The 17,134-nt window shown below is 43.6% G+C and overlaps 1 protein-coding gene across 1 annotated transcript in view; it reads left to right on the forward strand.

Annotated features, from left to right (window-relative positions):
• Positions 1–17,134, forward strand: part of LOC141105653 (alpha-2-macroglobulin-like protein 1) — a 245,551-nt gene that overhangs the window by 202,263 nt on the left and 26,154 nt on the right. The window contains exons 28-31 of the mRNA XM_073595630.1: positions 2,791–2,953; positions 4,840–5,045; positions 8,768–8,983; positions 9,061–9,185. Of these exons, the coding sequence (XP_073451731.1) occupies positions 2,791–2,953; positions 4,840–5,045; positions 8,768–8,983; positions 9,061–9,185 (710 nt within the window). The remainder of the gene's footprint in view (positions 1–2,790; positions 2,954–4,839; positions 5,046–8,767; positions 8,984–9,060; positions 9,186–17,134) is intronic.

Here is a 17,134-nt window from a genome sequence, read left to right on the forward strand (position 1 = left end):
AGTCATATCTACCATGACATGCTTAAGGCCCTAAGGTGCATCCACACTGCTCCACTGCGGTTTGGCTACAGCACAGGTGCGGCGCAGGGTACCGTGCTTTCCCATAGACTTCTATTATATCCTGCCTTTATGGTGCATTTTCTAAAAGCATACCAAAGATGCAGCATGCAGGTCTTTTGGTTCGCTTTGAGAAAATACTCCAAAATCCAGGACATAATAGAAGTCTATGGGAAGCTGGAGGTAACCTGCTTGAAAACCATGGTTACACTGCACTGCGCCCACGTCGCAGCCAAACAACATTGGGACAGTGTTAAAGCACCCTTATAGTTATGGAAGCAAAATAAGAGAACACACTACCAACGAACAATATTTACAATTTTGGAAGAGAGGGAGGATGCAAGACTCAAATGACCATGTATTAGAGATGCATCGAAATTTCAGCAGCCAAAACATGTTTTTGGCATTTTGCCGAAAAAGAGAAAGGTGCAAATATTGGTATCGAAAACGCACGCAATTTTTCAGTGATTTTACCATGATTTTGATGCGATTTTACCACAATTTTACTGTTCATGGTGTGTTTTTCATAGATCACGTGACTGACTCAAAAACCACATTAAAAATCGTAACATGGGAGCTTTATTGATGTGTTCTTTCTGCGTTTTCAATGTATTTGAACAGAGAGGTGCGTTTTTGGTATATTTTTTTTTAACTGACCAAAAATGCAGCAAACAAGATTTTTAACACCACAACTGAAGCGCAACAGACCAATGTGAAGACATACATAGAATTTAAATGGATGCATTTTTCTTGAGCTTTTCTTGGACAATAATGGCCGACAATAACATCATTTTCCTTTAAATTCATGATATTAATTAAAAAGTCAAATATAATGCAATTATGCATAAATATATATATATTTTTTAAAACTATCATTTTAGGCTTCGGTTTCACTTTTTGTGCATCCTGCATTTTAGGTTTCGGCACCAAAATTTCTATTCAGTGTATCTTACATAACATGAACCATCTCCTTTTTTCCAGTGTTAGCTGTTCAGATATGACAGTCCACATTCACAGCCACAGTCCAGTAGCACTTTCAGTTTGATTCTCATATTAAAAAATAAATGAGAAGGATTTGGGGACATTTGACTGATACCTAAACTATTATAAACACAACAATCCTGGGCTTTGTTAATGTATTAAAACTGGAAAGTGTGTGTAGCACCCTGATGTTTTGGCAGGGTTGCTCCTAAATTTACCTGCCAGGTATAGTTGCCTTGGCCAATTGTTAGGGATCAATTGATTTCACCCTAAGTCTGGAATTGCTGCACTTCTCTCTTTTGCCGCTAGGTGGCCGGGTACCTGGTGACATTAGATAAGACAAGGACGATGCAAGGACAGATTATGAGTATATGGGGTGTCTCAGCCAATGGGCAGGGGTTTTCTTGGGCCCCTTAGTCTGCTGGGAGAACCTATATATTTGGGTGGAGTCAGGTGATCAGGGTTTTGTGCCACCTGAACGACTGTCTGGGTGGACGTGTGTTGAGCTGCCCGCGCTGCTAGGATGGAGTTTGGGCCTATCCTGGGTACATCTGACTGCTAGGCTTTCTGAGAGCCTATACAGAAGCAAGAGAGTAGTGTAGGGTTGGGATTGGGGCTTGCAGTCCAACCAGAAGTAACGGTTCTGCCGGCCGGAGAACCTGTTGTGTTCAGAGGTAGAGGGGAAGCTGTTGCCACTAAGGGACCAACCACCTTATTACCAGGGACCATAGTGAGTAGCTGAAGCAAATACCAGAGCAGTATTCTCACCAACCGGGGACAGTGAAGAATCAGGAAGCTTCAGCAGGTGCCAAGCCAGGGACCCAGCCAGTGGGGTGACGCTTGATGAGTATCTGGAGTGCCAAGCAAGGGACCCAGCAGGGAAGTGGGGGTGACGCTTGAGGAATATACTGAGTAAGAAGATTGGAAGATCTCACAGGATTCAGTGGCAGTGAATCAACAAGTCTAGTGATAGAGACTGGGAACTCAGTGGGCTGAGAATCTACAAGAAGTTATTGTTGAGGAAGTAAAGGAGTTCGGTACAACTTGTGTTAGGAACTGTTATAAGACTGTTGCCATAGGAGACAGCGCTCCTACACATGAAGATGTGGTGTCTTGCTGGATGCCTTTCCCTGCATGGCTGTCTGCTTGTAGAAGTCTTGGAGTCTGCCAATTAACATTGCAACTACTAAAGGGTGTCCTGGCCCTAACCCTCTCTCCCACAGTTCTGTTCAAGACAAAATAAATCTCTTTGCATTCAAGAAGTGTCTGGCGCCCATGAATCTATCTTATCTTGTACTACACCCACCATGCCTAGTAACCCACTCTATATAGAAGGATGTCAGCTGTCCCTGGCTCTGGAGATTCTCATTAGACTAAAGGAGGCCTGGGACCTCGCTACAAGTGGTTGATCACAGTGACCATTACATCTAATAATTTTCTCCATTTCCAGGTATAATTCTAAATGATAGCCCTTGACAATACTTGAGGTTGAACAACTTTTTCAATTTCAATTTTTAGGACTATGGAGATGGTTGTTTAACTTTTGATTAAGTCTAGAAATGTCAAATATTTTTGTACACACGCACATGAGTTTAGCTTGGATCAGCTATCTGTACAGCCATGCAGCATCTTCATAGCTTGGTATACATTTGGATGATTTTATTATTCTAAAAAAATATGGCAGGAAATGAACTAAACCAAGCTGGTTATTCAAGTAAAGAAATAACATACTAAAATTGTATTCTGATCCAGGACCCTCTGATCAGGGACGCAGTGTCCTGTCTGCAGAAGGAAGTTGTGAATGTGACCAGTGTATACACCCTGGCTCTTCTTGCCTACACCTTTACTTTGTGCAGAGAAATGGAGTTCAGGAAAATAGTATTCGACAGACTGGATGAAAAGGCTGTGAAAGGAGGTGAGTACTGATGGAGTATTTTCACCATGGGATTTATGTCTGCTGCTTTCTCCTGTATTTGATGTAAATAAATAAATACATTTGGAGAAGCACATAAGAAAAGAAATGTTCATAGTAACCAGTAATTGATAAACGTGAACTCCTGGAACATATTAAAAATAGCAATAAATGAAGGTTAACATTAATGTCAATAAATGCATTTTTTAGTTCAACTAGTGTAGATATTTGCATTTGACTCAGTATCAGCCTGCAATAATTCCCTGTACAGCAGAGCTTTCACCAGGAGAGGGAAGGGCAGCACTAATGCCTCTTACACACGATCGGACTTTCCGCCAACAAAACCGTGGTATTTTGTCCAAAGGGTGTTGGTTCAAATTTGTCTTGCATACACACGGCCACACAATTGTTAGCCAACAATTATGAACATGGTTTTTGAGCTCTTTAGCGCCACCCTTTGGGCTCCTTCTGCTAATTTTGTGTTAGTAGAAGTCTGGTGAATGTTGATTCGTGCTTTTCTTTTCGCGTTTTTTATTTCGTGCTTTTCAGTTCGTTTCTGAGCGGCCATTCGTCAACCATCCATGTTGTGAAATCGGAGGAGATAACGTATTATTTATTATTGGCCTTGGAGTTATTGCTTTGACATTATTTTTATTTATTTTGGTTGAATAATGATTTGATTTGGTATTTTTTCTATATTTTTGGATGCATAGAATGCACTTTTTGCTTAAGTTCTATTGGCAGATAACATGTCTAATTTTATTTGTTTTCTTTTTTAAAGGACAATAAAAAAATTGTGGAGAATAATGCTTGGCTATGTGTTTTACTTCAAATGACAGTTTGGGAGTAGGCAGTTACATTTTAAAAAATATAATGTAAAATTGACAAGGAACACCAACATAGTTGTATCTTTGATCTTAAAAACTACAGGATAATGGTGTTGTGGTAACTTTCCCAAATAAAAAAAAAAAAAAAAACATAATAATGTTATTCTTGATATCACTAGAAAAAAAAAAAGCCTTTGAAAATTTATGTGCAATAACTCCATCAGTATCACCAGCAAAGCAGCTTCATTATTATCCCATTAAAGAAGAAGAGAATTATGCGCTTTCATAATTTCATAATTATAATGGAGATTTCATAATTTGCCGCGTCACGAATGGTAATTCTCCATTACACACGCTAGTTTACAAGACCGACCGCTTCTGTTTCCGAGCATGCATGTTTGTACTTTGGACTTTTGTCTGACGGACTTGTGTACACACGATCGTAAAGTCCGAAAACACACATTTCTTGGCAGAAAATTTGAAAACATGCTAGCCAACATTTGTTGGAGGAAAGTCCGACAATAATTGTCCGATGGAGCATACACACGGTCGGATTGTCCGCCAACAGCCTGACATCCAACATTTCCCGTCGGAGAGTTTGATGGTGTGTACGGGCCTTTAGAACCATTCAGGTGTGTTGTAGCACTATAAAGTTGGATTTTCGAGGCAAGCCAGGTGTCTTGCTGGTTTTACTGGGTTTTGCTTAAGTGTTTGGTATTAATAAAGCATACATTTTCATTAATGAAGTTTTTTTTTTTTGCTAAGAAATTTGTGCTAATTATATATAAATGTGGATTACAAGTCTAGATGTGAATCTTCTTTGGGGCTATCATCCTCATTTACAGTTATTTGAAGGGAAACAATAGCAGTCAGAGAAGGTTTTGTAACCTACCTGATCGCTTTCTCTCTCCAGAACAGTTGTGTGAGAAAGTCCAAAACTGTTACATAGAAATGATATGGTTGTCCAATTTGGCCAAATGCAATTTGATCTGGGAGACTGTTCATGTGCATATATGTATTTTATATTAGTGTAAGCTTTTATTTTTTTTTACTCTTTTATAGAAGGACAGCTACACTGGGAACGTGAGTCTACTCCTTCCTCTGATACCCCATACTGGCACAGAGCTGCAACTGCAGAGGTGGAGATGACCGCCTATGTCTTACAGGCTATAATGTCTCAACCTGATCCTAATCTGGACACAGCTAAAGAGATTGCCAACTGGCTGAGCAAACAACAGAACCCCTATGGAGGCTACTCATCTACACAGGTAACAGATAAAAAGTGTGTCCACGATGTGGTACACCAATGGCCATCTGTGGGTAGAGCTACCTCATGTAGAAGAGACAAGTGGCTCCAAAATCCCCAGACAGTCTCAGGGCTAATCAAAATCTCCTGCCTAAAACACACAATTGTTTTGGCTTGTAGCTAGGGTAGGTTGATCATCACATCCTCCATGTTTCCCTCCTCATTGGGCGCCAAGCAAGAATCACATGAGAGGCCTACCCCGGGATGGGTTCTTCTGGGCAACAATAGGCACCTGTGATGGATTCACTTTGCTCTACACATAAGGTACCTTTGCTCTTGTGCCATTTTCATCAATGCCCTGGGACAAGGCTGTCGTGGGGGGGATAGTCGACCTTAAGGTGGGCCTCTAATTTCTATAGATGAACATACACCCAGTACATTTCACCATAGCTGTTTTCCAGTTAAATCTGGGGTTCCTGTGACAGGTACACCTTCTCTGTAACTTGCATTCAGGAGGGACATGTTGAGCCTTGTCCATTTTCACCTGTCCAGCATTTCCACTACAGTTCCACTACAGTTCCCGCAGTGCACCTCCGCTCCTGTTGCTATGTGAGACAAACTGCTGGAGTGCCGACAACATCTGCCTCGCTGCCAGAGGCCATTTCACCTGCAACAGGCATAAGCTTCCAACAGGCTGCTTGTTAGACATATGTTACCCTAGGTACGCACTGGTGTCTTCGCATTACATTACTTCCATAATGATGTCTTCATATCGCAAGTACCTTAGTAACCTGAACCATGGGATGGTGCCGGTTATTTACATCACACCCCTTTAGGAACTTCCGACCAGATGGGAACAAGGTCACAAAACTTTACTTGAAAAAGTGCAAAAGGCATTACAAAGTCCAATATTGAGAGACAGAACTTTTTCCTACATCCCAAACCCAAACTCAGACTTGTGTAGTGCCCTGGCATACCTGCAAAATTAGTGCCCATGTAATTACAGAGTCCAAAAAGGCATTCTCCAGCAGCTGGTGTCTTCAGGGCCAACCACAAGTTCTGATGACTTTACATCCCAGTAGTAACAAGCAACATCCTTTTGCTCCTCGCAGGTGTTGTTCTCTGTCTCACTCCTTTACAGGCACCAGATCTCTCTCTTCTGCAAGGGGAACTTTCTCTCTGGGGCTCTTGGTCCCAGGCTCCCAGGACCTCAGCCTAGACCTTAACCTCTCTGCATTGGACCTCTGTCCCTATTTTATAACACAAGATCAGTGGGTTGAACGCAGAGAAATACGCACCAAAAAGACCAATGAACTGGGAAAGCATTAACTCCTACCCTGGCTATTTTAACCCAGCTTACAGGCTCAATGACTCAATTTAGTTTGTATGAAAAAGGGGCTACCCCTTTAACAAATAAAAACTGATGGAAACCTAAAATATATTGACAACCATAGCACACATTTGCCCTTCTTTAACCACTTCAATAAAAGGCACTTTTGCCCCATTCCTTCCCAGATCAATTTTCAGCTTTCAGCGCTCTTGCACTTTCAATAAGAATTGCGCGGTCATTCAACACTGTACCCAAATTACATTTTTATCATTTTGTTCACACAAATAGGGCTTTCTTTTGGTGGTATTTATTCACAAATCATTTATTTTTAATTTTTTGCATTATAAGCAGAAAACACAGCGGAAATTTAAAAAAATATATATTTTCTACTTTCTGATTTTAAAGAAATCCAATAAAATCTAATTTTGTCATAAATTTAAGCCAAAATGTATTCTGCCACATGTCTTTGGTAAAAACAGATGTGCGCAGATGATCACAGACATATGTGTGCAGATGATCATTGGGACATATGATTTTACTATTACATATGTGGGGGACAGGTGTTTTTACTGTGTGGGGACAGTGTTTTGGGGACATTGTGTGTTTACATTGTGTGGGGACATGTGTGGGGACACTGGGCCAGTGATCAGTGTGTAAAAAGCTGTAAAAAACAGCTCATACTCACTGATCACTGGCTGGCTTCAGCAATCCGCTCTCCTTTCCTCACTGACAACTTCTGTGTGAGAGGAGAGGAGAGACGATCGCCTAGCAACTGGCTCTCTATTTACATCACATGACGGCTGTGATTGGACGCAACCGTCATGTGATAAGGAGGGCTAATCACAGAGCCCTCCTGCCCGTCGGAGATGCGCCTTGTCCGGGTGACACATGCGTTTTGGGATCGTGCTGCTGCACAGGCACACGCGTGCACAATCCCCCTCCTTCTGAGGGACGTTCCCGAACATCCACTCAGAAGGAGGAAGCGCCCACCCGGCCGTATATGTGCAGTGGCCGGGTGGGAGGTGGTTAATAGTGCTGTGATGTACACAAACCTTTGTTGCATGTAACATTATCATGAAAATTGTGTCTATTCTTGCTTAAAGTGGTTGTAAAGGCCTAATGGTTTTTACCTTGATGCACTCTGTGATAAGGTAAAAAAAAAAACCTTCCATGGTCAGCTGCCCTTTCCAGACCCTCTAAATACTTACCTGAGCCCGATATCAATCTAGCACTGTGCCCCAGAGCAGTAGTGCTCTCCTTTCTCTCTCTCCTCGCAGGACATGGTGGCAGCAGCAAGAGCCATTGGCTCCTGCTTCTGTCAATCAAATCCTGTGAGGAGGGAGAGGAGTGTGGAGATGAGCCGGGCTGTGTGTGTCTATGGATGCACACAGCCCAGCTCAGGATAGAGCCTGCATGCGTGCCCCCCATAGCAAGCAGCTTGCTATGAGGGCACTAGAAAGGGAGGAGGACCCAAGAGCATCGGCAGGGGACCCCAGAAGAGGCGGCTCGGGGCTGCTTTGTGCAAAACCATTGCACAGAGCAGGTAAGTATAACATCCTCATTTATTTTAAAAATGAACCTCTAGAATCACTAATATTGCATACTTTTGTTCGTTTAAAGTGTCATTCTTCTTCTTCAAGAAAAAGCACTTTCCCACGTCATAACAATTATGAGAACCAGTTTTTGATATGCCATACACTGATACTTGAAAATGAAATCTTGTTTTGTAGCGGAGACAAACATAATTTTGCTTTTTATCAAAAAAAAAAAAATCTAGAGCGTTAATAAAGACAACAGGATATTGATTAAAAAACAGAAATATACAGTACATTAAAGTGATTGTAAAAGTTCAGTTTAAAAAAACAAACAAAAAACAAACATGTCATACTTACCTCCGCTGTGCAGTTGGTTTTGCACAGAGTGGCCCCGATCCTCCTCTTCTCAGGTCCCTCAGCGGCGCTCCTGGCTCCTCCTCTTCTCGAGTGTCCCCCCTGGAGAAGCGCTCTCCGACGGGACACCCATGCAGGCGTTCTCCCGTGTCCTGCTGCTGTGTCTGTTGACACAAACAGCAGGACTTGGCTCCGCCCCCCCAGCGCCTGCATCACTGGATTTGATTGACAGCAGCGGGAGCCAATGGCTGCGCTGCAATCAATCTATCAAATCAGGACACGAGACACCCGCCGGAGATGGTGCCCTCGTTCGCGTCGTGGGAATTATGGGGCTCAGATAAGTATAAGAGGGGCTCTGGGGCGCTGCTGCAGTAAAGAAGGTTTTTCACCTTATTACATAAAATTCATTAAAGTGAAAATGGCGATGGTTTACAACCACTTTAAGTTATATTGGTGAACTGTTCAGTCTCCTTCATTCTATTGTAATATCCTTTGTATATAACGTCTAGGCATTTTCTCTTATAGGACACAGTCGTGGCTCTCCAGGCCATGGCCAAGTATGCAGAGGCTACATATAGTGGCAAGGGAGATATAGAGGTGACCGTTACTTCCAAGACAGGATTTCTGGAGAAGTTCCATGTAGACAACAAAAACAGACTTCTCCTCCAGAAGAGGACACTACCAACCATCCCCGGAGAGTACACAGTGACTGCTACAGGAGGTGGTTGTGTCTTTGTACAGGTACGTGGTAAATCCCATATATTTCTTCTGGTCCATCCATTCTGCAACCATCTAATTTTGCTATCCTTTCCTTGTAGACGGTTCTTAGATTCAACATCCCTGTGGTAAGAAATGAGGCCGCCTTTGCAGTCAGTGTTGAGGTAACACCAAAAAAAAGTGTGCAAGATCCAGTGAAAAACCTTGGACTTCATATAACTGCTCAGTAAGTCAAACTGTATTTATATTCAACATCATATAAGATTTCATAATTAACTTAATAGTTAACTACAAAAGTATCCTCTGAGTGCAGGTTCTTTCAGGCCGGGTTCGCATATATGCGGCTACGGTTCCCAGCATGGGGTCCCGTGCTTCCCTGTTCACCGGTTCAGGTGCAAATCAGGTGCCAATTTTTGCCTGAATTCGTACCTGAACCAGACCCAAAGATGCACAGGACCCTTTTGGAATGAGGACTGTGGCCGCCCCGGACCTGTGTGAACCAGCTTTACAGTGGGGACGGAAAGTATTCAGACCCCCTTAAATTTTTCATTCTTTGTTATATTGCAGCCATTTGCTAAACTTATTTAAGTTCATTTTTTTCCTCATTAATGTACACAAAGCATCCCATATTGACAGAAAAACACAATTGTTGACATTGTTGAATTGTTGACATTTTTGCAGATTTATTAAAGAAGAAAACTGAAATATCACATGGTCCTAAGTATTCAGACCCTTTGCTCTGTATTTAGTAGAAGCACGCTTTTGATCTAATAAAGCCATGAGTCTTTTTGGGAAAGATGCAACAAGTTTTTCACACCTGGATTTGGGGATCCTCTGCCATTCCTCCTTGCAGATCCTCTCCAGTTCTGTCAGGTTGGATGGTAAATGTTGGTGGACAGCCATTTTTAGGTCTCTCCAGAGATGCTCAATTGGGTTTAAGTCAGGGCTCTGGCTGGGCCATTCAAGAACAGTCACGGAATTGTTTTGAAACCACTCCTTTGTTATTTTAGCTGTGTGCTTAGGGTCATTGTCTTGTTGGAAGGTAAACCTTCGGCCCTGTCTGAGGTCCTGAGCACTCTGGAGAAGGTTTTCGTCCAGGATATCCCTGTACTTGGCCACATTCATCTTTCCCTCAATTGCAACCAGTCATCCTGAGCCCTGCATATGAAAAACACCCCCACAGCATGATGTTGCCACCACCATGCTTCACTGTTGGGGCTGTATTGGACAGGTGATGAGCAGTGCCTGGTTTTCTCCACACATACCGTGTAGATTTAAGGCCAAAAAGTTCTATCTTGGTCTCATCAGATCAGAGAATCTTATTTCTCACCATCTTGGAGTCCTTCAGGTGTTTTTTAGCAAACTCCATGCAGCTTTTATGTGTCTTGCACTGAGGAGAGGCTTCCTTCAGGCTACGACTCAACTGGTGGAGGGCTGCAGTGATGGTTGACTTTCTACAACTTTCTCCCATCTCCCGACTGCATCTCTGGAGCTCAGCCACAGTGATCTTTGGATTCTACTTTACCTCTCTCACCAAGGCTCTTCTCCCCCAATAGCTCAGTTTGGCCAGACGGCCAGCTCTAGGAAGAGTTCTAGTCGTCCCAAACATCTTCCATTTAAGTATTATGGAGGCCACTGTGCTCTTAAGAACCTTAAGTGCAGCAGAATTTTTTTGTAACCTTGGTCAGATCTGTGCCTTGCCACAATTCTGTCTCTGAGCTCTTCAGGCAGTTCCTTTAACCTCATGATTCTCATTTGCTCTGACATGCACTATGGGCTGTAAGGTCTTATATATTCAGGTGTGTGGCTTTCCTAGTCAAGTCCAAGCAGTATAATCAAAACACATCTGGGTTCAAATGAAGGAAGAGAACCATCTCAAGGATGATCAGAAGAAATGGACAGCACCTGAGTTAAATCAATGAGTGTCACAGCAAAGGGTCTGAATACTTAGGACCATGTGATATTTCAGTTTTTCTTCTTTAATAAATCTGCAAAAATGTCAACAGTTCTGTTTTTCTGTCAATATGGGGTGCTGTGTGTACATTAATGAGGAATAAAATGAACGTAAATGATTTTAGCAAATGGCTGCAATATAACAAAGAGTTAAAAATTTAAGGGGGTCTGAATACTTTCCGTCCCCACTGTATATTGCGAGCCAAGCACACTTGCATGTCATATGAATTGGATGCGGGGAAACCTGCATCCAATTCGCACATATGTGAACCCAACCTAATGCCCTGTACACACGGGCAGACTTTCAGACAGAAAATGTACGATCAAAGCTTGTCGTCGGAAATTCTGACCGTGTGTAGGCTCCATCAGATTTTTTCCATCGGAATTCCCGACACACAAAGTTTTAGAGCTGGATCTAAAATTTTCCGACAACAAAATCCGTTTGCATGAATTCCAATCGTGTGTAGACAATTCCGACGTACAAAGTGCCACACATGCTCAGAATCAAGCAGAAGAGCAGCACTAGCTATTGAACTTCATTTTTCTCCGCTCGTCGTACGTGTTGTACGTCACCGCGTTCTTGACATTCGGAATTTCCAACCAACTTTGTGTGACCGTGTGTATGCAAGACAAGTTTGAGCCAACATCCGTTGGAAAAAATCTGATGGATTTTGTTGTCGGAATGTCTGATCGTGTGTACTGGTGTACTATTTGTATTTGGTAGTGTAACACTCACCCCCGTAGGAGCTGCTAGTGAATGTTTAATCCTGTACTCTGCCTATCAACCCCAAGAACAGACTCAACCCCTCTGCCACACCTGTATGGTGATGTTAGTGTGAGACCTACAATAGCAGTAAGGAGAAAATCAGTAATGGTACACCACACAGTATATTTACCATATCCTTGGAACCCGTCACTTCACCGGTTGCAGTAATAGATATAGTCTCACACCAATTGTCAATTAACCATGTAAGAAGTTTACTGAGAAGATACTTAGCACAATAAACAAAGTGGTAACTTAAATATAGAGAATGGCAATATATAACAGTCAATATGAACATGAAACTAATAATTCAATGACCACCATAAGGATGTGTATATGTATATGTGTATGCAGACAGGCGTACAGTAAGACCGACGCTCAACATCCTCAAACACTTATATTAAGCGCCTTCCCACTAACCTCAAAGCATACGCACCAAATCTGCGATAACAGTTATGAACATGCAGTAGTACAACACAATACATATATCCTATGCTCAAGGGCTCCCCCTAGGTTGTAATGCAATGTTCCCAATGAAAAGTAAACTATGGTGCTATGTAGAAGATGATAGAAGTCCCTTGTCTTCTTGATCTTCAGCCAGCTCAGGATGTGTATATGTGTATGCAGACAGGCGTACAGTAAGACCGACGCTCAACATCCTCAAACACTTATATTAAGCGCCTTCCCACTAACCTCAAAGCATACGCACCAAATCTGCGATAACAGTTATGAACATGCAGTAGTACAACACAATACATATATCCTATGCTCAAGGGCTCCCCCTAGGTTGTAATGCAATGTTCCCAATGAAAAGTAAACTATGGTGCTATGTAGAAGATGATAGAAGTCCCTTGTCTTCTTGATCTTCAGCCAGCTCAGGGTATTAGACTGCAGTATTTGTAAATCCAACAGAGAGACGGGTAGACAGCAGGCTATAGGATAAGTGATGTGCTGATAATTGCGTACTTGCAAAACAGAAGGCACTTGTAGTATTTTCTCCTTAGCATTGGATGTGATACAACCTATGGATAAGTGAGATCACTTCTGTGGGACTACAAGTCTCACCAGCAGTCTATAGCTGACGCACTTAGTCAACAAAACACTATATTGATCTGGGCAAGTGCCCGCTCACCACAACAGCCCAGATGCTTGCAAGGCTCCTTTCCTGATATCTCAGTCCCGATCCAATATGGCGCCGTCACACCGCACCGCTCCTTCAGATGGCTGATGACTGTAATGCAGAAAACCTCTAGAAATCTTGGGTTTTCTGGTCCATCCGCACGCTGGGCCAGCTAACTGTGCTCTGGAACTCCTCCAAGGCCAAACAATTCCACTCTGCACCTTACAGGCCCTAGTTCGTCGGTCACACACACAGACCTCACTGCAGGCAGCTTTTGAATGGCGTCCCAAGAGGCCAGAAATTGTCAGCGCTGCCCTTTTTATTTGCTTACCCGGCAGGCTGTTCTGTGACCTGGTATTGTGGGTAGGTGAACTGGGCATTGTTGGTCAGTATTTCCCAGGCTGAGTTTAAGCACATGAGTCACTTCCTCATTGAACTACATCCCCCACAATGCTTTGATGCGTGGCTTTACAGAAACAAAACAAAAGTCCTAACAGCATTAAAAGAAAAGGACACTAGAGGGAGCCAAACTCTTACTTAAAGATAATTGCATTATTTAACATAGTAACTTGGGTGGCAAAACCCCTGTGATACATACTCCCCCTACTTTGAATCTTTGGTCCCCAAAGATAGTCAAAATTCTTGACCTGTTACATGTTTTTGCGTTCAAGCGATGACACAGAACTGACAGAGGAGCCTCCCACCAATTATCATATGAAGGGAGACTGTTCTGTACACCTGCTACTGACACAGTGGTGTCTTGTATAGATGTGCCAGTGGGTGAGATGGGGTTGTCTTCCACCAAATCAGCGGTGGAGGCACCAGGCATTTCAGAAGTTCTTCTTGAAGCAGGACAGGTCTCCTTGGAGCATTTACCCAGAATGTCATAGGTTAGTCTCTTGGGTGGTTGAATAATCCTCTCTGCTCTATGTGCTTTGGGCTCTGGTGCAACCTGCACACTGACAATGTCCTTCTCCACTTCAGCCTCCGGTACTTCAGTATCTTGTATCTCAGCTTCAGTGAAGGAAAAAGAACTCTCAGAGTCTGTACCCTGCAAGGAGTGTGGAGAGTCTTCAGGATCTTCAGGAGACCTATCTTGTGGCACAAATTCAGGGGCCTCTGGCTGAAGAGTTCCCTTATCTGTCACTGTGGGATGAGGAAAAAAGGTGGTAGCAATCTCTGGTGTGTGAGATGACCACAACCAGCCTATTTCCATCTCTTCTTCATTACCTTCATCATTGGCAGCAAGAGGCCTAGACTGGGAACTAGTCAATGGTCGAGGTCTCTGAGAGGTGGTAGATGTGGATGATGAATCTTGCTGGGAAGTTACCCGGACTGCTTCTGATAGAGGCAAAAGGTGATTACGAATGCAAGTCTTTAATGGCCCTGTGTTTCCTTTTGGCCTAATCTGGTACACTGGCAACCCTGGGAGTTGTTTGCATATAACATAGGCCTGTGACTCCCAACGATCAGCCAATTTGTGTTTCCCAGGTATGCCCAGATTCCTCAATAACACTCTGTCTCCTGGTTGTAAGTCTTGTACTCGTACCCTGAGGTCAAAATTTCTTTTGTTCCTCTGTCCTCAGGCATCTGAGACAGCTTGCGCCTTATCATAGGCGGTTTTCAGGCTTCTCCGCAGTCGGTCCACATACCCCCTGTGGGAAGTTGCTGAGGTATAGTCCAGGGATGTGCCAAAAGCTAGATCCACTGGTAGTTGGGCTTCCCGTCCAAACATCAGGCAATATGGAGAGTATCCTGTGGCATCACTTATAGTACTGTTTTAAGCGTGCACTATGGCCGCTATGTGCTTGCTCCAGTGTGCTTCTGCTCAGAGGTTAGAGTTCCCAGCATGTTCAAGAGATTTCGATTGAATCTTGCTGGTTGAGGATCTCCTTGAGGATGATAAGGGGTAGTTCTAGATTTTTGGATAGCCAACAAATCTAAGAGTCTCTCAAAGTCTCTCCCTTGGTCTGAGTGGATACGCTGGGGCAGGCCATAATGGGCGAAGAATTTCTCCACTAGGATTTTGGCCACCGTGGATGCCTGTTGATCTCTTGTGGGAAATGCCTGGGCATAATGGGTGAAATTGCAATACAGAAAATGATTGCGCTAACCTGTGTAAAAAGAAAAGAGGGAGCTGCTACACATGAATGTGACAGAAATTCATATAAAGGTGAAAGTGGGAAATGTAGCGCTAAAAATAAAACAGTGTTAATGAATTGTATAAACACAAGAGTGACCCTGTATATAAATAAACAATGCCAAGTAACATGTATAAATAAACAGTGCTAGAAAACCTGTATAGGTGCATAAATAACAAAAAATTGTAAATTATAAACATAGATGAGTAAAAAATAAATAAATGAAGGAGCTGGAACAGAGATCGAATATATCAGTCCCAAAAAACAAACAACAGATGTGCCACAAACACAGGGTCATTCATATACAGAGGCCAGGGATGGTTGAATGTATATCTGGAGACATTGACGTCAATGGTAAAGTAAAGATGGGTACTCTTACCAGAGCCAGTGGACCTGGATGTCAGCGACACCAGGTCAAACAGGCAAAGAAGCACACCGAGGCGGGAACGGTCCGGAAGGTCCAGCCTGTTCACACTGGGTGGTCCACTGTTCTTGTATGGATTCTTTGGGCTTCCTGGCCCCTCCTGTTGGTTTTACAGACTTGACTGAGTCTGGATCATCATCTTCCTCCTTCTTCAATAGCTCAGTGAGTGGACGGGCTATTTTAGCAAACCCCTCAACAAATCTCCGGTAATACGAGCAGGATCCCAGAAATGACCTAAGCTCGGTCACATTAGTGGGTCTCGGCCAGGAGGTGACAGCTTTCAGCTTCTGGGGGTCTGTGGCCACTCCTTCAGCAGACACAATGTGACCCAAGTAATTGACTGAAGGTTGGTAGAACTGGCACTTTTCCATGGAGAGCTTCAGGCCTTCATCATGGAGCCTCTTCAGGACCTTCTCCAGGCATTCTTCATGCTCCTCCAAAGTCTTGCCAAACACAATGATATCATTTAGGTATACCAATACTTCAATCAGGTTCATGTCACCCACAGTCTTTTCCATCAATCTCTGGAAGGAGGCTGGGGCGCCAGACAGGTCTTGAAGCATGTGGTCGAATTCGAAGAATCCTACTGGGGTAATGAAAGTGGTCTTCTCCCTATCTTCAGGGTGCATGGGGATTTGATAGCATCCACTCTTCAGATCCAGCACGCTGAACCACTTCATCCCTAACAGGCTCTGTAGGGCATCTTCTATCCTGGGTGTGGTATATTTATCAGGAATTGTCCTTCGGTTTAGTGTCCTGTAGTCGATACACAACCTCAACGACCCATTCTTCTTCCTTACCACCACTATTGGGGAAGCATATGGACTCCGGAACTCTCAGATAACTCCTGCTCTCTTCAGCTCGGCCAGCTGTTCTCGCAGGTCTTCCAAGTCTCCTAAAGGAATCCTTCTGACTCTTTCTCGAAAAGGCTTGTCTTCCTCCAGGCGGATCCGGTGTTGGGCACTTTTTGCGCACCCAAAGTCAAACTCACTCTTCGAGAATGCCGCTCGCCATTTTTGGAGCTGAGTCTTGGCCCTTTCCATCCAGGCGGGTGTGAGAAGACTGTTTTTTGGATAAACCTCCTCCACTGAGATTTCATCTTTCTCTCTGCCCCTCAAATCATATGGCGAGACTGGGGTCGCTGTGTTTACTTTCCCCAGCAACATCCTAGCCGACATCTTCACCAATGAGGCTGCAGTGTTACAAACACTGACCAAGATCCTTCCGTGACTTCTCTGTAGTGTCTGGGTTGAGATCACCTCTGGAATTATCTCCAACCCTCCATCTTCCTTCTGACTGTCCGCTTCAAGGACAATGAAAGGGCCTGGCTGTTTCCAATTCAACTTGATGGACACTCTCAAACAAACTACCTCACCGGGCTGTAATGTCTTCTCACTCCGGTCGAACCGCCAGATTTTGCCCACTCCTTCTGTTGGGGCCTTTTCTTCTTGCACCATGCGCTGATAGGTTTGTCTCAGCATAGGGTGCACACTGGGGTTTGAAGTGCTCTGCTCTTGAATAAGAGATACTAGCAGCCTTCTCACTAGATCAGTATTAGTCCCTATGATGAGGGAACTGTATCAAAGGCCTTTCCTGCTACAGAGGGGTCAAAGGCCAGCTTGATTGGTAGATAGCCATCAAAGGGGAAGTTCTGAGTCCTGAGGCCCCAAATCTCCAGCTCTTCTAACTTCTGTAATGGCAAGTGCTTGAGGTGCTAGTCGCAGAAGTCTCTGTAAAGAAGAGTCACTTGAGCACCAGTATCCAAGAGGGCCTT

The sequence above is a fragment of the Aquarana catesbeiana genome, linkage group LG08, assembly GCF_042186555.1.
Source record: "Aquarana catesbeiana isolate 2022-GZ linkage group LG08, ASM4218655v1, whole genome shotgun sequence".
Classification (NCBI taxonomy): domain Eukaryota; kingdom Metazoa; phylum Chordata; class Amphibia; order Anura; family Ranidae; genus Aquarana; species Aquarana catesbeiana.